At 34.1% G+C, this 24,312-nt stretch overlaps 2 protein-coding genes across 2 annotated transcripts; one reads left to right on the forward strand and one right to left on the reverse strand.

The window, feature by feature from the left end:
* Positions 1-1,302: 1,302 nt before the first annotated feature.
* LOC123915093 (agamous-like MADS-box protein AGL80) lies at positions 1,303-7,501 on the forward strand. Its single transcript, XM_045966242.1, has 4 exons — positions 1,303-1,381; positions 2,048-2,435; positions 6,238-6,273; positions 7,270-7,501. The coding sequence occupies exons 1-4, from the start codon at positions 1,303-1,305 to the stop codon at positions 7,499-7,501; spliced, it is 735 nt and encodes a 244-aa protein (XP_045822198.1).
* A 2,735-nt stretch (positions 7,502-10,236) lies between these two features.
* Positions 10,237-11,397, reverse strand: LOC123915094. The gene is made up of 2 exons (XM_045966243.1): positions 11,361-11,397; positions 10,237-11,012 (listed from the first exon to the last, which is right to left on the reverse strand). Exon 2 carries the CDS (start codon positions 11,008-11,010, stop codon positions 10,237-10,239), a length of 774 nt encoding a protein of 257 aa, XP_045822199.1. The 5' UTR covers positions 11,011-11,012; positions 11,361-11,397.
* Between the last annotated feature and the right edge of the window lie 12,915 nt (positions 11,398-24,312).

Genomic DNA, 24,312 nt, shown 5'->3' on the forward strand with positions numbered 1-24,312 from the left:
GACAAAGTCTGACTTATACACCTCTTTTAAGTGCCTTGCATGGGTATTAGACGTGCATGATAAAACCTATATCTATCTATGATCTATGATTATAGATAATGCATTAAGTTGCTTTCTTATTAAACCAATTTCCAGTTTGGCGCCCATTTTCATCATACAAGGGCAATTACGGTTAGCAATTTGTTGTTGCAACTTTAGTAATAAAACATGGCTTTGTCTAACATATACTATGTCTTACAAGACGAATAATTCATATGTCATTGCTTCAACCATTGCTCTATATAGGTGTGTAGTTTCTTTTCATGCTCTATTGCTCTGCACAAATACTAACCATAAATATAATTTTGAACAGCTTTATTCAACCGTGATTAAGCTAAAATTTTGAAATTTTTTAAAACAAATTTTTTGAAATTTGTAGTATTATATGACATCTTCAAGTTTATATAATTTATGGAGTTATTTCATCTCAAACATCTAATTACATATTTATTTACTTTTTTATATATAACCATAAATATAATGCACATTACAAAGTATCAAATGCTAATATATGGCCGTGCGAAAGCACGGACATGAGATCTAGTGTGTGTCATCTTGATCAGACACTAAAAAACAGACATTTTGAGTGTGGTCATCTTGCATGTCTTCTCTGAATAATAATCATCAATTTGATCGGAGAAGGAGTCGGTGCATGCAATTGGGTCGACCAACATTCCCATTTAATGACTTGTATTATTTTTTTTTATGGTGAGTAGTACACATTAGGTTTTGTTCTATTTTGTTTGGTCAAGTAGTTCAGTGGTTACTTAGAAATTTCACTCTTAAGCTGAATAAGTGGGATGATCGGGATTTGAACTCCGGCCCTCTACATATATAATGCAATATGAAACAAATTTATTTGATTTTATATATGCTCAACATGGAATGGATCTTTTTATTTTGACAAAATATGGAAATTTAAACAAACATAATAATAACTTAATTAAGAATAACTTTTTTTTGATAAAATAATTAATAATAACTTAATAATTAAGTCATGTAGCACACAGATTTTTTTTTTTTGTAATGACAGACACAAATTTATTTACGAATTTCGGTCCAAATACAATGCACGTATCATACCCAATTTGGTAATGTCACTTTTTAATTAAGAATTATCCCTAGATATTCTTTTTCTAAATTCAACTCATCTCAAGTTTATCAATATAAATATTACATGACAAGAGTGAATACACCACAACTTCATTTTTATTTTGCAGAGTTTCTTTTTTACTCATTTCGTTCTCTATTGTTAACACTGCCATGACTAGGAGGAAAGTGAATCTTGCCTGCATAACCGACGACTCAAAGAGAAGGGCAACATTCATCAAAAGAAAAAATGGTTAGAAGTTTTCCTCTCTCTTTCATTTATATATATATATATATATCAACCTTATACTTTAGTTACCGTTGGTTAATAACAAACTATCATATCTAGCTACTGAAAAATAAAATTAATAATTAATATTGTTAGATCTAGAAATAGATAACTAATTGGTGTTGAAACTGGTTGGAGGAGGAGTTAGACTAACTAATATTTGAATCTCAATATATTTATATTTAGAGTTTCATATTGCTTCTAATAGGATTACAGTTATCACTGATTAAGAAAATGGCATGTCAAAATAAAGAAAAAAAGAAGTTAGAGAAAAATAAATTGAAATTCTCACAAATTTACTGCTCACAAAATTTAGTTACCGAATCAAAGAGATAAATTTTACTTTTTTTATTTGCATTTAGTTTATGCCCCCGAGTTTTTGTTTCATTTTAATTTTAATATATTTAGCTGTTGTTGACCAATTTATTACAGGGTCAGCATTAGCTTGAATGATTTTTTGATTACCAGCACTTCATATCTTTGGATTCAAAAAATGGTTTTTTTTTTTGTATTAATCCTCTAGTAATGGATGAAAATTATTGTTTTATTTTTGTGATTACAACTTTAGATGTTCATATCAAATAGAAAAACCATTTTTCAATTACCATCTGGCTGAAATTTTTTTAATAGGTTTAGTCAAGAAGATGGATGAAATAACCACACTTTGTGGAGTTGAAGCATGTGCCATAATCTTCAGTGAAAATGATCCTCAACCAGTGATTTGGCCATCACCACGGGGGGTCCATACCGTGTTGTCAAGGTTTAGGAGGTTGCCTGAACTAGAACAAAGCAAAAAGATGCAAAATCAAGAGAGCTTCTTGAAGGAAAGGATACAAAAGGGACAAGAAAAACTGAAAAAACTAAGGAACGAGAATAGAAAAAAGGAACTGACCAATCTCATGTTTCAATGCCTTAATGCTGGCCAGATTACTGACAATGTTGGCATGAATGATCTCAATGGTCTCTCTTGGTTAATTGATCAAAATACGAGACAAATTGAAAGGTATATGGAAGAGAAGCAAGCTGCAACAGTGGTCGAAAATCATGCTGAAAATGTGATTGGAAGGGTGCAGGGGATGGAGAACAATGTTGATGCAATGCAGACACAACATTGGTCATTGGACTTCATGACCAACAACAATTTTGGTGATGTGTTGCCATTTGAAATTGGTAACAATGCACCAAATGATTTTTGGTATAATCCACAAGTCTTTTAAGAAAACTATATGTTCTTCTTTGTAGTTTTTTTTGGAGTCTCTTTCAATTCATTTGAATTGTTGAATAAGTTAATGTTTGGTTTAATTTCAGTTTTTGTGTTTTAAAATGTGTCATGCTTGGAAGCATAGGATTGGACACATTAATAAAAAATTCATCATGGTTTAGTATTCTTAATGTATGTTTATTAATTTCTTGTTTGCAAAACATTAATCACTATGTGGTTTTCATTCATTTAGTATCTATATTGTTTATGTTCGAATTTTTATTGCATACAATGGAGTGTTTATTTACTAGACTTTAAACGTCAATACCTAAGATTTGTCGTCTAAAATTTGAATCATTAAAAATTAAATATTTTAAAATATATTTAGAGGTCGTTTGTTACATCATTTTTTAGAAGAAAAAAAAAATCACTCTTTTGAATAAAACTAATCACTTTTGAAAATATCACATCCGTGTGTTACAGATTTATAAAAAAAAAAATTAATCTAAATATCATAAGAAAAAAGGTGAAAAAGAGAAGCTGATAAAACTTGTATCTCAAATAATAGATTTTTTTTACAGGAGAGAGAAAACAAGTGTTAAAAGATGAAGGTTATTTTATAATTAAAAAAATTACTTTTGCATGCATGTCGAATCCAAACAAAATAAAGATTATTTTATTAAAAAAAGTGATTTTACAATAAACAAACACAGTAAATTCTACTTTTATTTTATTTATAAAATCTCTAAAAATTAATCTTTAAATTATTGAATATCAAAATCATTATTTGATCTATATAATTAGTATTATGTATGACAACTTCTATCCTAAAATAACCTTCGGGAGGGTCTGCGTGGTGGAGGGAGTTGGCTCGCATTCGGGATGGTGAGGGTGGGTCAGGGGGAGGATGGTTTAGGGAGCAGATTTCAAGGAAGGTAGGGGATGGGTCCGACACTTTTTTTCTGGACTGACCCCTTGGTGGATGGGACCCCGTTGTGTGACCGTTTTGGGAGGCTGTTTGACCTGGAAGAGAACAAATCGGCTTCAGTGGCTGAGATGTTCTTGTTGGGGTGGGGGGCTGAGGGGGAGGCGTGGTGTGGCGGCATCAGTTGAAGGCGTGAGAGGAGGAGATCCTGGAGGAGTGTCCGTCTGTACTTCATACCCTCTCTTTGCAGGATCGTATTTCAGATAGGTGGCAGTTGCAGCCTGACTTGGGTGGTGGCTATACAGTTCGTAGTGCTTATTAACTTTTGACCTCGCATGATGCGATTGCTTTGGATGCTGCAGCAGGTCTTATTTGACACTCTCAGGTTCCTTTGAAGGTTTCTATCTTTGCATGGCGACTCTTGCGGGACAGGTTACCTACCAAAGCAAACCTAGTTTCTCGTGGCATCTTATCCCTGGCGGCTCATCTTTGTGTTTCGGGTTGCGGAGAGGTCGAATCAGCTCAGCATTTGTTCCTCTCTTGTAGCATGTTTGGTTCACTTTGGTCTCTTATCAGCTCGTGGATTGGCTCTTCATTGGTGATTGCTCAGACTCCTTCGGATCATTTTGTTCAGATTACTACATCAGGAGGTGGTCTTCGAGCACGACGTTCCTTCATGCAACTCATATAGCTTGCCTGTGTGTGGGTTGTGTGGACCGAAAGAAACCACAAATTGTTTAGAGGATCAACAAACTCATTACATCAGATGTTGGAAAAGATTAAAAATTTCTCTTATAGGTGGTTGAAAGCGACGAGTTGTACTAGGGGTGGGCATCGGTCGGATCCGGTCGGATTCGGTCCCAAAAACCCCATCTGATATGAAACCGAGGAGGACAAAAACAGACTCACTTCCGACCATCAAGAGCAACGGTTTAGTCGGGTGCGGTTGAAATCGGTGGCGGGTGGACGGCTCGGTTAGTTCGGTTTGTATCTTCTCCATTTATGATTTTAATAGGATGATTTTGCACGAAACTGAGCAAGATGATGACAGAAAGTTGCTCACCGGAAAGCAATATGAATAGTGCGAAGAATAAGAAGCTTGAACCGTAAAAAAAAAGAATAAGAAGGTTGATTATCACCATTCCAGTATTGTTTATAATGAGCAACAATGGATATGAGAGAAAGATTGAGTTTAGGATCACCTGGATGAAGATGGAAGAGATAGGTGGGAGTGTGGCAAAGCTTGAAATCAGATGGGATAGTCTCTGCATAACTCTTTTTGAAGAAGTTTACTAAAAAATATAAAAGAAGTGTATTTTTTTTATATATGAAAAATAATGCTTTATTAGTTGTATTTTTTAATGTGAAAATACTACTACTAGTAGTACTTTCTAAGTTTCTATAAGTTAAAGTGTTAAACGTGTCATTGTTTTCTATATTCTATATTTAATAAATAAATTGAACATGTCCATTCTCCATGTACTAGCTAATGTAGGCATGTGACTTCTGCAAAAATATTAAACGTGTAGCAGTAACATTTACTTTTATGGTTCCAATGTATGCTTTTTCTTGTTTCAAGGAACATATAGCTGTGTTCTACGGACATTGTGATTGGACATTTTATAAAGATACTAGTACTCTATTATACTAATTGGGTCACATTCGGTCGGGTTTGAGTCCCATCGGATCAAAAAATTTCAAACCGCACCCGTCCGATTCCACCCATGTGAAACTGAAAAATGTACATAGTTGACCCGTGACCCACTTCAATCCGCCCGTTTGCCTTTTTCCATTGTTGGGTTTACCGGGTTTCGGGCAGGTCAACAGTTTTTGCACAGCCCTAAGTTGTACTTTAGCTTTGAACTGCCATAGTTAGTGGTCTAGTCCTATGCTTTGCTTGGGTCTTATGTAGTTTCTTTTGGTTATTGTACTTTGACTATTTGTAACCTTTGTTAGTCTCTCTCGGCTATATATATATATATATATATATATATGGGGAGGGATCAAATTACACCGGTGTAACATTTGAGTGATGTTACACCGCTCAATAACTCTTTAACGAATACAAATTTTACAAAATCCACCATTGGATTGAAAGTTCATATCTTATAGATCATCCATGTTAAATTTTACAAAAATCTAAAATCATTTGATATGTTATTGAGATCGATCAAGATTAACGGTATTCAATAAAAACACATAAAGCGTTAATCTTGATCGATCTCAATAACATATCAAACGATTTTAGATTTTTGTAAAATTGAACATGGACGATCTAAATGATATAAACTTTCAATCCAACGGTGGATTTTGTATAATTTTTATTCGTTGAAGCGTTATTGAGCGGTGTAACATTACTCAGATGTTACACCGGTGTAATTTGATCCCTCCCCTATATATATATATATATATATATATATATATATATATATATATATATATATATATATATATATATATATATATATATATATATATCATTTTGTCTTGTTCAAAATAAAAAAATAGAATAAAGAACTCACAAATCAAAATACAAAAATAATAAAATCAAACATTATAAAATAAAACACGCACGAAGAAGCCACTGACTAAGCAGGAGTCACCCTACCTTCAGATCACCAGTCTACCAACACAGAAGAGAAAAAAATAACACTACAAGAAAACATGCATTTACTGAGGGCCTTTGGCCCTCAGTAATGCACAAATTTCGTCTAAAATGCATGCATTACTGACGGCCTTGGGCCCTCTGTAATTAGCTCGCCAGTAATGGTTACTGACGGCCCAGGACCGTCAATAACGTTACTGACGGCCTGGAGCCGTCAATAATACACACCGGTCAATTCAAAAGACCACGCATTTGTGACGGCCTGGAGCCGTCAGTATGCTTTGTTCTTTTCGCACATTGTGACGGCCTAGAGCCGTCAGTAATGGTGAACGATTAAAAAAAAAATTAATAATTTAATTATTTAAAAATCAGTATTTGATTTTTAAATAATTAAATTATTAATTTTTTTTTTTAAAAATTAATATTAATTTTTTAAAACAAAAAATATACTGCATAATAAATAATTAAAAAAATATTAAAATTAAAATTTAATAAAAAGCATAATAAAAATACTTAACATAAGCATAATTAAATATAATGATAATATTGTCATTACAAAAAGAAAACAATTAAACAAATAATAATCAACAACAGATTATTAAAATTACACATCAACGTTGGTCAGGCGGCTGATATAGTGGTCGCTTCCCCTTGCCAGTGTCTGTTGGCTGACGCGACCTTCCTCGGCCTCGGCCTCTACCTCCCTCGTGTATTACGACTCCGGGGAGTGACGTTCGCGAAGGAGGTCGTGCCACAGGCCTATGAACGAAGTTAATTGGGGCTTGATTTGGGAAGAAGTTGCCTTGGGGTTGATTTGGATGTGGGATTATGAAGTCTTGTTGTGGATTTAATGATCTCTAGTATTCGGTGAAAGCAGTTTGTTGATTATTTCTACCGCTTCCGTCACTACTGCTTCCACTTGTTTGCCCAGTAGGATCAAAAAATTGTAAATGAACTGGTTCATTAAGCATCTGACTCATATCCTCTATGCCCATACTCAGTACTGGATCACCCTCTCGGTACTCCGGCAGCTGATTCAAATTAACCATGCTACTCAAATCCGGTCGATATTCTTGTTCACCGGCATTTTGATTTTGTCGTGCCGAAGCCTGAGATGATGATCCAACCCCCCCCCCCCCCCCCCCCCCGCCGGCGCCCTCTGCTGCGCAAAGAATTCCTGCAATATATGTTGGACCCGTAGGTCCACCCGGTCATCAAATGATGCTTCGAACTCATCGCGGAATTCTTCTCTATACGTGGCCCTCATTCGCGCTTCATACTCATCATCGGTTTCCTCTCTTTGAGTTGGACGAGAGCGTCCTGTACTCGATGAAGATGAAGATGTGTAAGTGACATCTCTCAAACCAGTTGGGTCACTTGCATATAGAGAAGATGTACACCCAGCAGCGAATTTGCGACCTCGAGTCGGACCACCAGCATTCTTAACAAAAGCCAACGACATCTTGTTTCGACGAACATCCTCATTATCTCGCCTATGAGGTGGTAGTCGTAGTTGGCTTGCATTATATTCTTCAACCCAAATTTGCGTCAACCTCTACAATAAATTAAAAAAAATTTATAATTAATTAATTATAATGTTTAGATATAATTATATAATGTTTAAAAAATAATGTTATACGAAATAAATAATAAATAATATATATAATTAAATACTTACCGACACTTCTTGCGCCCTTGCCCCCGTCCACTGACCGGAATCTGCATACCGGTGCATCATGTCATTCATCTCCATAAAGGTGGGTGGACGACCAAATTGTTGGATGAACTCAAGACGAAGCGTTCCGGCAGATTTAGACCCTCCAGAGTGTACGCACGCACGATTGGCTTCATCAGTATTTCTGTTGGCTTTGTTCTTTATACACTTTGCAATATACTCTTCCTCTTCCCATCTGCGGCACAGCATAGGGTATGAATTGCCAGCGAGCCAAAGTGGTGGTTTTGAAGGATCCTTTTTAATCTTTTTCCGCGCTTCAAAAAGTAAGGTCGACAGACGCTTGGTGGCTTTTTTGTTGAATATACGCTCAATAGCCGCTGTGTGGTGATTCAGCCAAGTTACTTGCGACTACGAAAAATAAAGAAAAATTGTTAATAAATTAGTAAATATATGTTTAGTAACAAAATTGATTTGATAAAAAAGTAATTATAAATAAAAACGTACCCTGAAGCCATTCCAAAATTGTTGATATCCACGCTCATCTGCCCTAACCTCCGTCCAGTTGAGATATGGAGCCTGGAATTTGAATTTCAATGCATTATTGATTGCCTTATTCGCCGGATTTTGGGGTTGCAAACTGCACAATATATATATATATTAGTTAAGAATAATTATCATATATATCCAATTAATTTATTAAACACAAATTCTTAATAATAATTAACTTACTCTGTGGCGGTATATGGCATGATGATGGGTCTACCATGCCGGTCAACCAACAATTCATTTTGAGGAGCTAGAAGTGCAATATCGGCAATTTCCTCGTCCTCGTGGTCATCATCGTCGTCGTAGGAGTCGTACTCCTCTTCCACACCATCTACGGTTCGAGACTTGGGCATACCCTCCAACCATCGATTCCGAACAACGCGGCGGGGTAATCTACGTCTACGTGGAGCGCGTCCGTGTCCGACACCCGGTGCTGGTGGAATATCATCAATGTCATCATCGACATTGTCATCATCAAAATTTTCTTCATCTGGATTCATCTATAATAAAAAAATATATGATAAATATATTTATATAATTAAGAAATACATGACAAATATATATATAATTAAGAAATACATGACAAATATATATATAATTAATTAAGAAATACATGACATATATTGTTTTATAATTCATCATCATTAAACGATAAACAAATGCAACCAAAAACAAATATTCAAGTACAACGATTAATATTATTACAACGCGGATAACTATATTATAAAATTAATTGTCATCCCAATCTGATACATCTTCATCATCACTGCCTTCATCATCACCATTATCTTCGACGTCCTCTTCATCAACATCACCATCAGAAGGTACTTCTTCGGCTTCTTCTTGTACACAAAGTTGATTAAAAGTTTCAACTGCAATGACATCATCAACATTGGACATCTCATCTTCCTGATATGGTTCATCTTCACGTTCATCTATCTCATTTTTTTCAATCAGACCCCTTGGTTTTGATGTTATTGCGGCACACCAACCTCGCTTATCCCTTGTAGTCGATGGATAAGGGACATAGTGAACTTGTCTGACGTTATGAGCCATAGCAAACGGATCATACAATGGATAATGTTTGTTCATTTTTATGTCCACGGTATTAGTCTTTGAATCATATCTGGTACCTCTATTTGAAGGATCAAACCATTTACAGTAAAACAACACGACTGTTTTCTTGTAATCAAGGTAATTGTATTCGATTTCAAATATGTTCTCAATGACACCGTAAAAATCTCCTTCACCATTTTCAGTCACACCTTTCATACACACTCCACTGTTTACTGTTGTTTTTCCTTCACTCCAACTGTGTGTCTCAAATCTGTAACCATTGACAAAGTAGGTGTGCCATTGTTTAACGGTTGACTTTGGGCCATCAGATAAGTTTCTCAAGTGTTGTATGACACGAGTTGCGGGTGTTTGTTGGTACATGTATTCTTTGAACCATGCTGGAAATTCCGAATTGATTTGAGCAGAAGTATGTTGTGTTAAAAACATCCTAAGTTATTAAATATCGTTAGTTATAAGCGAACTTAATTGGAATAAATAATTATTTATTAACTAATTAAAAATACTCACTGTAAATATGGCTCGACTTCATTGCAATTAATCAGCAAGTGAACATGCGCCGAATAGAGAACTTTGTCACCAGGATACAACACTTTCTCACCACCACCATTACGACCAGGCAAGCTGAATATTGACATGTTTAATGGGTGAATTCTCACAGGCCGAGATGTTTCAGTTTCATTGCGAATATGACTTGATGACAACGTGTCTTTGAAGTAATGCGAACAAAAGTAAATTGTTTCGCGGTGTAAGTATGTTGCACAAATTGAGCCTTCGACCCTAGCTTTGTTTTTCACGGCACGTTTTGCATAACCCATGAACCTTTCAAACGGGTACATCCATCTATATTGAACCGGCCCACCAAGTCTAGCCTCGTATGCAAGATGCACCACAACATGCTCCATAGAATTGTTATATCCAACATCAGTTTCGTTATCAAGTCCATGGTGTATTCTGAAACAAGACATTCAGACTTGATACCCAAAAGTCTAATACACACCGTTAACTTTGAGTCTCGAGAGCCTTCACACAACGGTGTATTTGTCTCTTTCAAAAGATCAAAAAATCGCTGGGCTTCCTCATTTGGTCTCTCGACGTTAACATCAGCGTCATATTCATCATCAGCAGGGTCGTCGACATCATTTGGCACATAAATCGGCGTATTAAACCCAAGGGCATTAGTTATCATATTGTCCATCTCATTAAACGGATCATAATGCTGATGATAATATTCGGGAACAACAACGGGCTGAAAAACACTGCTTGAAGCACGATTTTGATTCACGGGAACAGTCGTGGAACATCCCTCGCCATGACTTGACCAAACCCAATAATTAGGTTGGAATCCCTTTTTATATAAATGAGACCTAATTTCATCTTCGCTCCGTATTCTTGTACATCGACAAAGTACACACGGACATCTAATTCCCCCTTCACGTATCACAATGTCATTATATTTTACTGTATTGATAAACATTTCGACCCCTATTTTAAATTCCTCTTTAACCCGGCCCCTCTTTCCAGGATTATGTCTATCGTACATCCAATTACGATTGGTAAAATCCATATCTGCGTATAGTTTAATTAATATATAATTAGATCGATATATGTATTAAATTTATTACTTTATTTTTCAAAAGTATTTTGGACATATATATATGTCTACTCAACAATAACATATAAACTTTTAACATTTTATTTTTAAAGTTTATGGTTTATTAAATCTAAAAAATACTAAGTTTTTTAGTTGCAAAACTACCGACTTTTTAACATATATATTATAATTTTTTAAAATATAATTGTTTTTCTTTTTTTAAATACATAGTAATAATAAAATGCTAGTAACTATTTCTAAGTGTACGGTAAAAATAAAACTATCACTAAATATTATAAATTAAAATTACATATATTACTTACTTGGGTGCCGGGTAGAGTCTTACTTGGCGCGCGCTCCTAACCACAAACTCCGCTCCTAACCCACGACCTCCGATGACCACGAGAATTTGCTAATAAAAATTGTAAATAACAAATTATTAGAACATATACATTTAAATAACAAAGTAAAAATTTTAACTTTAAAAGTAAAACACAAACACTTACCACTGTTTAGATGGAGATATGAAAATTACATCACTTTTTTAAAAATACACAAACTGTTAAAAAATTTCTTTTATAAATTTTTTTTAAAAAAATTTCGTTTTTTTAAAAAATAATATAAATATACTGTTTTTTTGAAAAAAAAAATACTTATTTAAAAAAAATAATTCTGTTTTCGAAATAAACAAAAATATTAGAACACATACATTTAAATAACAAAGTAAAAATTTTAACTTTAAAAGTAAAACACAAACACTTACCACTTTTTAGATGGAAATATGAAAATTACATCACTTTTTTTAAAATACACAAACTGTTAAAAAATTTCTTTTATAAATTTTTTTTAAAAAAATTTCGTTTTTTTAAAAAATAATATAAATATACTGTTTATAAATATAAATATTACTAAGTATATGATAAAAAAAAACTATCACTATATAGATTAAAATTACGTTACTTACTTGGGTGCCGAGTAGATTCTTACTTGGCGCGCACCTAGCCCACGAACTCCGCTCCTCACGAGAATAAGACTTGCTATTAATAATGGTAAACAACAAATATTAGAACATATACATTTAAATAACAAAACAAAAATTTTAAATTCGTAAAAGTAAAACACAAACACTTACCACTTAAGAGAGAAAATTAGAGAAATTGGAGATTAAGTTGAAAGTATTTCGTCAAAAAAAAAAAGTTGAAAGTATGAAATTAGAGAAAATTTAAGAGAGAAGTTAGAGAAAATTTAGAGAGAGAATGGAAATGAAAAAATGAAGTGAAGGAGTAGTAATATATAGGAGTAGTTTTATTAACCGTTAAAGTTTAAAATTCAAAATTGCCCAATTACAGACGGCCCAGGACCGTCATAATCACACAACGGTTATGTACATACTGACGGCCTGGGACCGTCATAATTAACATGCTTTACTGACGGCCCAGGACCGTCAGAAATGGTTAACGGCTAGCAACATACTGACGGCCTGGGACCGTCTGCAATACCAATTGCTTTACTGACGGCCCAGGACCGTCAGTAATTCTTAATAGTTCATTTTTAATTAAATTCCGTTCTCCAAGACTACATTATGACGGCCTGGGACCTTCAATATTGCACAAATGCATTACTGAGGGCTTTTAGCCCTCAATAAGTTTGGTCAGTAAAAACATGTTTTCTTGTAGTGTAAGAGATCACCAAAAACAGAAACAAGACACACATCCCGCCAACACTTCCATATACACTAATTCAAATTGGCGTAACAATATCATCAACATAATCATCAAGGTAGAAAATTAATATATAACCAAGCCCAAGCCCGGCCTGGCCCGATTCGAGCCGGATGGCCGACGGCGGCGCGCGTGTGATATTCAGCATGGTGTGCCCCATTTACAAAATTGGGTACCCCTTGGGGCGTACCCCAAGTAGTGACCTTCTAGTATATAAATACTACTAAAGTGATGAGTGTCCTAACCAATGTGGGACTCCATGTGAACTTTTTCAAATTCACACACTCTAGCTCTTTCACTTGTGTTTATTTCTATACCAAGTTTATCATACAAGTTGTTAACTTGTTCCAACAATTGACAAATTCTTTGAATTTAGGTTGGACCTTACTCAATCCCAAACAAACCTACGTGCATGGACTGTGGTGATGTCTGAGTATGTTGAATTAGAAGAATCGAATAAAATGATGGGTTTTTTATGCAAATTCAAGTTGTTAAATTACTCTTTGTCTGAATAGTTGGAAGGGTTTAGGAGGATGAAGGGATAAAGATGTTTATGAAATGAATGTGTTGTTTTGTGTTGATTAGAAACGGTAGATTAGGGTAGTGGATTTTATGTAGGAGGAATAAAGATGTGTATGTAATGAATGTTGTTTTGGAGTTTATAATTGGAATTATATTGCTTTCATGTTGCATCTCTTAATGGAGTTTTGGTTCTTGTTCCCTCCATTTGTATTTGTTGCCCTTTTTAATATATTTTGGGGTGTCTAGCTAGCATCTTTCTGGTTTTAAAAAAAAAAAATATTGCTTTCATGTTGCTGTGAGTTTATATCTTCAGAATTATATTGTGTATTTGGAATGATTATGAAGTGTGCTCTGTTAATAAAATCATTAGTATTGCTAAATGGTTTCAAGATGTTATGCACTGAAACCATTATTTTTGTTAAATGATTTTATATAATCATTAATATTGTTAAACCATTAATATTGACTATGAGGGTAAAATAGATTTTTGAAATCCTTAATATTGGTTAAATGGTTTTAAGATGTTATACACTAAAATCATTATTATTGTTAAATGGTTTTAAATAATGATTATTACGGAAACCATAAGTATGGTTTAATCGGTTTGATAGTCTTCTATGTAAAACCAAAATAATTGTCTAAAAGTTTTGTAATAAAACAAAAGACCGAATGTGATAAACATTTAAACCATTATTCACAAACTATAGTGCACACTTATAACATAAAAACAATTAACAAATGTGAATCAATCAATCATTGACCACTTTTTTGTAAAGTCTCATCATCTCTCTTTTATTTCTTCCGTTGTAAAATAAATTTCTGTCTTTGTCTAGCTTTTTTCAAAATCACTTTGAAATAAAATGTCATTCCATCGGGTTCACGCACACAAAAATAATTCACATTTGTCGCCATTTCAAATATAACCTTCACGGGTCCCCTCAACATCCTTAATGGCCCGGTTATATGCCACATTTTCTATCTTGAAAGCGATTACAAATGTCAATAGGCAAATTTGGTCTAAAAGGAAAGTAGAATAAAGAAATCACAAAAGAAAGTAGAATAAAGAAGTCACAAATCAAAATACAAGAATAATAAAATCAAACATTATAAAATTTAAACCTTGAGTGTCACTGTAATTAAAGTCGACTCTACAAAATCTCAAACCATATTAATTATTAGTCGACTCTACAAAATCTCAAATGCATGTAACAATATCAGGATCATCATCAACATAATCATCAAACATATAATCCAGTAACCCACTAATAATTAATCAATACGATATATGTAACCTAATTATCAATTATTACTCCACGGTTGGATCGGTCTAACTTCAAGTTGATATGTGAAGAGAAGGCACCTTCTATCTCAAAAACATTATTGTCCACTCAACGTGTATTCAATGAAATGTCTCAATGGTGCTCCGGCATGATGTAGGAGGATTTCTTCTGTATATTATTATTTTAGTTAGATTTAGTTTTATTATATTTTAGGTTGATTTCTTATTTTTATATTTCACCTAGGTTAGTTATTTTTATATTTTAGGTATATTTGTAATTTTTATTTAGCTAGGTTTGTTGTTTTTATTTTTACAATCTTTTAGGAGATTTGTTAATTTTATTTTTCACTCCTATTTAAGCTAAAATATTGTAGCCTTGAAGGCAACCTTTTGATTGAATAAAAATACAGAGATTTTTCTCAAATTTGGTGGATTCAAAATTACTCCTTCTGGTGGATTCCGGAAGTCTAGTGGATTCTAGATTAGTTACTCTTTCCGGTGGATTCCGGAAATCTGGTGGATTCCAGAGCCATATCTAACAGGTTTGTCGCTTGCGAACCTGTGTTTTATTATAGGATTAGCGCTTGCTATTCCTTCACGCTTCCGTACTGCGTCAGTTGGTATCAGAGCAGGTTTCTCATGTTCTTTTCCTAACGTGATCAGCCATGGTGACGAGGGCAGACCTTGCCGATTTAGCTATAATGTTCAAAGCTCTGTCAGATAAGTTGACGGCATTGACGACTAAGGGGGGTGACGTCGCTAACAATAACCGAAACTGCAACAACAATAAAAACAATAACAACAACAGAAACGGCGATAACAACCGCAACAACCCATCTACTGATGACTCGAGTTCTGAGGATGAGGAAGTTGTGTCCGAAAAGGGAGGTGAAAAGACTTCAACTAGGATAAAAAAAATTGTCTTGTGCAAGTCTACGATCCACAACTTGATGTCGACCTACCTGTGACGGCTCCGTCTAAGCCAGATGTATTTGTGCGAAATCCGGCAACAACCTCACCGCCACTAGAACCTCCGGACACTAGGTTGCATGCAACGACTTCCATCTCAGCAAAACCGCCGCATCACAGCCGTCACATTGAACTCAAGGATTTGCTTGTAGATCGGGTTCCATTCAGATTTTACCTTAAATCTTATGGTTTCGGCACTAGCTCAAGCATGTTAACTAAGTTGGGTCAAATACCCTTTTGTGATAAATTTCCAATTTTGTGTGCTATCTTTGAGCAATGGAACCCCGGTGGTCATTTGGATGTGTTGACACGAGACAGTTCCTCTCACTTCATTCAATGGGATCTAAGAGGGTGGTCTCTTGTTCATTGGAGGAGTCAACCTGCAAAGGAAGCTCTTTATCAAGACGAGAACTCGGGGTCGAGTTCTTTTGAGGTAGAGGAGACTGATGTAGGAGGATTATTGTCCACTCAACGTGTATTCAATGAAATGTCTCAATGGTGCTCCGCCATGATGTAGGAGGATTTCTTCTGTATATTATTATTTTAGTTAGATTTAGTTTTATTATATTTTAGGTTGATTTCTTATTTTTATATTTCACCTAGGTTAGTTATTTTTATATTTTAGGTATATTTGTAATTTTTATTTAGCTAGGTTTGTTGTTTTTATTTTTACAATCTTTTAGGAGATTTGTTAATTTTATTTTTCACTCCTATTTAAGCTAAAATATTGTAGCCTTAAAGGCAATCTTTTGATTGAATAAAAATACTGAAATTTTTCTCAAATTTGGTGGATTCCAAATTACTCCTTCTGGTGGATTCCGGAAGTCTAGTGGATTCTAGATTAGTTACTCTTTCTGGTGGATTCCGTAAATCTGGTGGATTCCAGAGCCTTATCTAACAGGTTTGTCGCTTGCGAACCTGTATTTTATTATAGGATTAGCGTTTGCTATTCCTTCACGCTTCCGTACTGCGTCACGCCATTACATATAAGACCTTCCTTTTGATATGTCAATCTTTGATTTTATATAATAACGCACCCCCCACCCCCCAAACTATATGAATGCAACATATATATAAGATATAATCTTTATATATATGTTCCTCTCAGATTCCACACAAACCGTTGAGTTGAATAAATGTTGGATTTTTCATAAATAAAATAGAATTCCAATTATATACCATAAACAACATGAATAATTGATTAGATACAACGATTAATTGATTGCGGCAGTGCTATATTTCACAAAATATATTTCAACGAGAATGTAACATAGCTTTTACAGTTTTGCTTAATTAAATATTAAAAATATATAATATTATGTATGTCGCAGAAACACATGGATAATTTTATATGTAAATCTTAGTTTTCATTGTAAATGCTATGTTACTATCGTGATTCTGGTTGAAATATATTTTGTGAAATATAGCGGTGTCGATCGATTAGCTTCAGGGGCAGTCCATTATTGGGCTGGGCAGGGCCATGGTCCCTAGAAGAAAAAAAAAAGTTAGGAAAAGACTATTATACACTTCTTACCTTTTCACTTTTCCACAAGCTTGCAAGACACGCATGCGTGAACACAAAACAAACACGCGAAAGAAAAAAATAGAGGAACACATAACAACCTTCACTAACACCACCGCACTAGTCACCACCGCGGCCAATGCTTGTTTAGGAGCAAGTCAAGCTTCCTTTTAAGAAATATATTGCGAAATAAGGAAATAATATAAGAGAGAAAATAACTAAAGGTGTACGTTGAGAATTCTACATTAATATTTGATGAGATATAACCTAAAAATATTTTTAAGTATGAGCACTTATCACCATACAAGTGGGTTTGTAAGGTACTAAAATCTATCCAAAATTTGTTGGATCACCTACTCTATTTGAAGAAAAATTCTCTTCTCACCCCTCACATTTCTCTTTTCGCACGAAAAATTTCGGAAAATTTATAGTGTAAATTTCAGTAAAATTTACACTAAAAATAACTTCGGAACGTATTTTCCGAAATTTTTTGTGTGTTAAGAGGTGAAAAGATAATTTTTCATATATAAAATTATAAATTTTCTACTATCAAACTATTTGTCCAAATATTTAGTATTGATCGTGAAGGGGTATCAAAAAGCTTACATTAAATAAGAAATGGTCCGACAATAAAAAAATTACTTGTCAAATTTGTAAAATTGAGTTAGATTAAATTAAATACTAAAAAGAATATATATTACATGTTTAGAGGAACTAATGTTGAGAAATCTTATGAGAGATAATCCAAATCTATTATAGATAGGAAATTTAGATATGTGCATCCTTGATTTGACCCCTTTATCTCCTCACATTTTTGTATGCAGAGTTGTTGGCCGGTGGCTGAATAACCATGAGAAATTATAATTTATATCTCTATATATTCTCTCATATATATAAATAAATTATAAGAAATAAAAAATGGGAAGTGATGTTTATTATTATAAAAAATAAAAAAAAAAAAGTGATGTTTATTATGCCCAAAAAAAGAAAGAAAAGAAATTATGTTTATTTAAAAGTGATAATTTGTAATGCCCGCGGGATACATAAGAAATCATGCATAGTTATAATAAACAAAACAATCCATCATCTAATGAACAAAATGCATCCTTAACAATTTTTCTACATTGTAAAATTAATATAGTATATTTATTTTAATCATCAAACATGGATTCCAAATTGTTTACAGACTGAACATGAACATCAGTATGAAAGTATTCAATTTAGAGGTTTCACAAATGGAATTCATATAGACAAAGATATATTATGCATATGCATATTTACGACATGATGCATCAAATTAAGCTTCTACGTTGTAAACTTGTATCAATAACTCTAGCATGCATAATGCATTCCTAATTTTATGAGCATTCAATCAATCATATTATATTATATTATTCATAAAAATTTAAGCTTTTTATAGTACAAATGTTATAAGATTTGAATTTTATTATATTTTATTTAATGAGTTTCCTCACTTGAGCTTCAATGAAGAAAACATCTTCAATTGTTGTACTTTCTCCCCATACTCTTTAATCTAGCATGAATTTACATTGAGGATACTTGATTAAATATTTGAATTTTTTAGAACATGTTTGCATTCCTCATTGTTTTCAATAGAGTTACTTCATCATGCATTAAATTTTAAATTGCTCTTTGATGGCTTCATTGATCGAGATTTTGCCTCAATCAAAAAAATCATATCCATGTTATTTATGTAGCATTATTATAGTAACAACAGGCTGCTTAGACACATACTGTTTTAATGGCTACCCCTTGAAAACAACCTTCTTGCCTCGGTCATTCGTAATCATTTTCTACTTTGAGTGCAATTTATGATAATTCGATATCGAGTGCCTAATGGAAAAACCGTTGGCACAATATTATGGGAGTCTTTCATAAATAACCTCCACATATAATGCATAATCATCCCGCTTAACCATCATCTCATAAAAAATCTGCTTAGAATCTACATCCACAAGAACACCAGCATAATGACCAAAACCTCTCTTTTTTATTACTTCATCTAACATCAATGGTGTTCCCACACATTTTGCAATTTCAAACAAAATTCTTGGAAGCAATATTATTGAGAAAGGTCCATGAGGTGAATCCACACTTTAAAGTGTGTTTGCCTCTGTGTGGATACATTGAAGTATGGTTTCCATTTGAACGACGGAGTAGACCGAGCTTGAGATTCAGAGATCCTACCGACCATGCTTTTCGTTTGTCTTCATTGTAACACCCCAAATTTTAGAAATAATTAGTTTATTAGAATGTAATTAGTTTTGATGTATTTTTAAATGTAACACAGATGGTTCCGCGCTGGGTAGCCCTGATATTGCTTTTTGTGGGGGTCTTTTTAGAGATTACAATACTACTTTTCTTGGAGGTTTCCCTATTAATATTGGAAACTCTTACGCCCTTCATGCTGAGCTTATAGGTGTTATGAATGCTATAGAGATTGCTCATTCAAAAGGGTGGAACAATCTTTGGCTTGAATCTGATTCACATTTGGTTAATTTAGCTTTTAAGTCCTCCCTCATTGTTCCTTGGAAGCTCCGTAATAGATGGTTCAATTGCTTGGAGTTGACTAAAACCATGCATTTTAGAGTCACTCACATTTATTGTGAAGGAAATTGTTGTGCAGATAGAATGGCTGCTTTAGGCATCAATGTTAATGGTTTTTTCTGGTGGGATAGTGTTCCACCTAGTGTTCAGAGAGATTATATTAATAATTTAATGGGTCTTCCGTCTTTTAGATTTCATTAAATCCACCGCACTCTTTTACCTTTATCCTTGGTTTTATCCCTTGGGGTTTTCCAGGAAAGGTTTTTAATGAGGCAGTGGCAGGTTCCTATATTATTGTTTCCTTGGGTTTTGGTCTAGTCCCCCAAGTTTGTATTTTTTTTTCTTTCTTTTTAATAAATTTATTAGGATGCTGCAAATGATAGGTGATGATTATGGGGTGTCAACATAGTTGGATGTCATAGTTATCATGTGATGCCTATGCACGCTAATGTTTTTAAAAAAAAAAGTTTTGATGTATTTTCGTATTAATTAAATAATTAATTGGGTATGTACCAAAAAAAAATTAATTAATTGGGTAAAGACATTAGATTAGTGAAGATAGCCATAGAATAGATCCTGATTGACTTAGTAATTAGATTAGAAAAAAAAATTAATAGTGCATGTAGCGAGGCATAAGGAAAATGGTGAATTAATGAGGGAGAGTTAATAAATAAGATTTTAGTTAATTTTTAATAATTAAAGTAAGAAAACAAAGGGAGACAATTTGAAATTAAAAGAGAAAGGGGTGCATGAACATTTGAGGGGGGTATGAGGAGAAATTATATAGAGAGAAGATTAGCATGAAAAACAAGTGAAAAACAAGATAGTATCAATTAAGAGATATGCTTTAGGAATAAAAATATAAATAAAATAATAGATTTTCATGAAAACTAAGGAGTTCAGAAACTAAGGAGCTCAGGATTTTTACGAAAATAAAAATTAAAACAAATCTGTTATTATAACCTTTCTTTGGGCAAAAGAAACCTAATCCCTTTAATTCAAATCTGTTATTATACACTTGGCGCTTGTGAATTGAAGTTCAAAGTAACCTCTCCTTAATACCAGGAGATGTCAAGGGCCAAAATCTTTCCAAATCATTCGAAGCTTGGAAGATAGCTCACATGTCGTGAGTCGTTTGTGTTGGAACAAAGAAACTTGGGTGGTCAATGGCTCGGGGGTTTCTCACATCATTTGGGTCGGTGTAATGCATACATTGCAGAGCTGTGGGGGGTCTTTGATGGTCTCACGTTTGCATATGATAGAGGTTTCAAAAAGATTGCGCTGCATATCGACTCTAATGTTGTGGTACACACTCTTCAAAGCTACAAGGATGGAAGTGTTGTTGGATGGAGAATTATTCAAGAAATTAGACGGTTACTTGGTATGGATTGGGAAGTTAAGATTTGTCACTCTTATCGTGAATCAAATGCTTGTGCTGATGCTCTTGCTAATTTGGGGTGTGATCATGAGCCGGGGATGCGTGTGTATGAGCAATGTCCTGTGAGTCTGAGCTCATTGTTGTTAGCTGATGTTATGGGGATAACTACCCCTAGAGTCATCTCTCTGTAGTTTCTTTTCTTTTAGATTTTGGCCCCTTTTGTATCCAAAAATAAATAAATTGATTCTGACAAACTCTTTAATGATTTTAAGGTTTTGATGATAACAAAGTATTACATGTACAATTGGTCTTACTAAACATTGTTCTAGTACACAGGATCACAAGATAAAATTTTATGCTCACTCTGAACAATAAAATAGAGAAGCTAAGTTGAAGTTCTGGAACCAAGCTCTGAAGACTCACAGAGGTTGTCCAGTTTCAGAAGGATGATTTACTCAGACTCTTAATCTCAAGTTGCTGGCATTTGTCAGAGAATGTCACCTGCTTTTAATGATTGAAGAATAATCATCAAGACCTCTAACATAAGAAATTATTGAAGAATGATCACAGTACATCATCTTTATCCTCAAGTATGGAGGTATTGTACTATCTTACCTTAACTAGTAGAGTATTATTCTTCAAAGACATGATAATGGAATTATATACTCAATACGGCAAAGGATTCAAAATTCCTCTACAAGGATTGTACTATTCCAGCTTGCATTTGAAGCTTCTAAAACAGTCATCGATCTTCAAACGTCTTTATTCATTGCCTATAAATAGAGTACCTCATCTTGAAGAATTGATTAGTGAGATTCAAACATATACACAAGACTATCAAGGCTCTGAAACTTTGAAATATCTATCTAAACACTTTGAATTTATTTAATCTTTGTATCTTAGAATTAAGTGTTATAGTCTTGAGAGCTTTGTATTTTGTGAACACCACGTATATCAAATGTTCAATCTTATCTATCTTAAATTTCTCTTAAGTTAGTGAAGTCTCTTGCTTGTGTGCTTGAGCATAGGGAGTTTCTTGTTAGTGAACTTGAGCAAAGGAAGTTTATTGTTTGTGTGCTTGAGTATTTGAAATCTTTAGTGATTATAGTGAAATCCCTTGAAAGCGCGGGGACCAAAGTGCTCTCGGATTCGAAAGGGAACCGATATAATTCTTGTGTGTTTGTCTCTTCTCTCTCTCCCTCTCTCTCTGTGTTTATTATCAGCTGCATAACTCTTTTAAGTCTCAAACACTTTAAAAAAATTTAGAAAACAAAACACTTAAACCCCCCTTCTTGTGTGTTTTCCACCTTTAGTTTCTTACAACCATCTACACCGCGATCATATTCTTGTTGAATGATCTTCACACATATTGAATTACGTTTAACACAAGGTTGAGGAAGTCTTGACATATCCTCTATTTTTGAGAGAGCCCGAGCAAAAGTACAAGAAGAGGAAGCCATCGCTTGTAAGTGCACAACATCGCTGACATAGGAATCACCGATAACGGTGCAACCATGCACATCCGCTTGCAAATTGTTGTCATGGGTCTTCCTCTTCAAATATGTTGAAGGAACCGGAGAAAGACCCACAACTAGAGGTGGGAATAGGCTAGGCCGAGCTAGGCTTTGCCAAGCCTGAGCCTGGCCTGTCAAAAAATCGAAGGTCTGAGCCTGGCCTGTGGCCTATCATAGGCTTAAATTCTAGGCCTGAGCCTGGCCTTTTGAAAGTCTGATGTGGCTTGTTAGCCTGTTTAAAAGCCTATTTCATATGAACATATTTAAATAAATAATTATATTTATTTTGAAATATACTTATGAACTAATAAAATAATGTTCCATTTGATATTTTAGAGAATTTGACTATATATGTCATCATATTTCAATTCTAGTTTATAATAATACATTTATATATGTTAAAAACTAATGTAGATTAATAAACTTAAATTACTTAAAAAGTTAATAGATTTATAATTTAATCAAAGTATAAATTTTAATATATAAATAATAATCGTAATAAAAATATTATTCATGTTAACTTAAATAGGCCGGCCTAGTAGGCCTCAAAGGCTTTTTTAATGGCCTGCGGCCTGGCCTTTTTAGCTAAATAGGCTTATAAAAAAGCATTGGCCTGCTCTATTTAAAGAAATAGGCTGGCCTGGCCTGAGCCTATGTAGGCTAGGCCTTAAGGCCATGTAGGCCGGCCTGGCCTGTTCCCACCTCTACCCACAACCTACAACCTAATCTCACAAAGCCTATGCAAGGCAGCCTAGTGATCCAACACGTATTATTGGTATTGAATGAAAGAAATGATTTTGAAAACAATCTCCAAAACCAACACATATTATAATATATTGAAAGTCAATCTTTGAACCAATGTTAGTTGGTTCAGTGGTGATTGGCGCTGAACTTGGTATGGGAACTACGATTCGATCCTCCGCAACTACGATTGAGAGGGGACTGTAACCATTTGATGTCGGAACTGACCCCGAACCAGTTGATTAAACTGGTGGTCTAAGCCAAAAAAAAAAAGGTCAATCTTTGTAAAAAAAAAAAAGAAAGTTGAAAGTCAATCTTAAAACTCCCCAATTAATGGTCAATGTGATCAAATGGGTACGCTCAGTTGCAAGGCTCATGCTAGAAGCCTCATTTGGGGGCAATGAAATAGGTGAAATGGTTGGATTTTACGAGTTGTTTCAACCACTGCTGGATTGATTCCAAGAGCCAAACGAGTAGAGCGTTCTATAATCTTGACTATCAAAAAAGAAAGTTACCACCATGCCATTAATGTATATTAAATTTTATAATTTTAAATGCTTCTTAAAAAAAAATTATAATTTTAAAATATCATTGGGAATTCTTGCTAAAAATTATTCTTAGTGGCGAAATTCGAAGGAAAATCCTTCAGAATTTCCTGCGGATTTTTTTCAGCAGGAAAATAGCAAATTTCTAGTAGTGGGAGGAGGATTCAAATGGCTTCTAATCTCTAAGTTCATAATTCATTTATTAAACAATACTCATATCTTTCCATAGTGTCATAGTGTCAAAGGTCAAAAAATTGACTAAGAAAGCAACACACAAACTAAAACTTATTAAAAAGAGCCCGCCTTACATCAACTGTTTTCTCCACCAACAAAAGACGCATATCTATATAACAAGAAGTGGCGATAAGCCTGCTCTTTGAAGAATCGCTAGGATCTGTATTGTCTTACACTCCAAGGAATCAACATACTTCATAAGCTCTTTCTTCAAATACTAATCTTCAGAACAAAGTTCATCACCCTTATAAATATAAGACCCCGAAGATACCTCAAAATGAC

The sequence above is a fragment of the Trifolium pratense genome, linkage group LG3, assembly GCF_020283565.1.
Source record: "Trifolium pratense cultivar HEN17-A07 linkage group LG3, ARS_RC_1.1, whole genome shotgun sequence".
Lineage (NCBI taxonomy): Eukaryota > Viridiplantae > Streptophyta > Magnoliopsida > Fabales > Fabaceae > Trifolium > Trifolium pratense.

Bases quoted from the DNA above. Each gene is read 5' to 3' on its own strand.
- LOC123915093 (XM_045966242.1), top strand. From the start codon at position 1,303: ATGACTAGGAGGAAAGTGAATCTTGCCTGCATAACCGACGACTCAAAG. The intron at 2,436-6,237 runs GCAAGCTGCAAC...TTTGGCCCTCAG, and splicing joins GAAAGGTATATGGAAGAGAA to TAATGCACAAATTTCGTCTA. The intron at 6,274-7,269 runs GACGGCCTTGGG...CTGAGATGATGA, and splicing joins TCTAAAATGCATGCATTACT to TCCAACCCCCCCCCCCCCCC.
- LOC123915094 (XM_045966243.1), bottom strand. From the start codon at position 11,010: ATGGATTTTACCAATCGTAATTGGATGTACGATAGACATAATCCTGGA.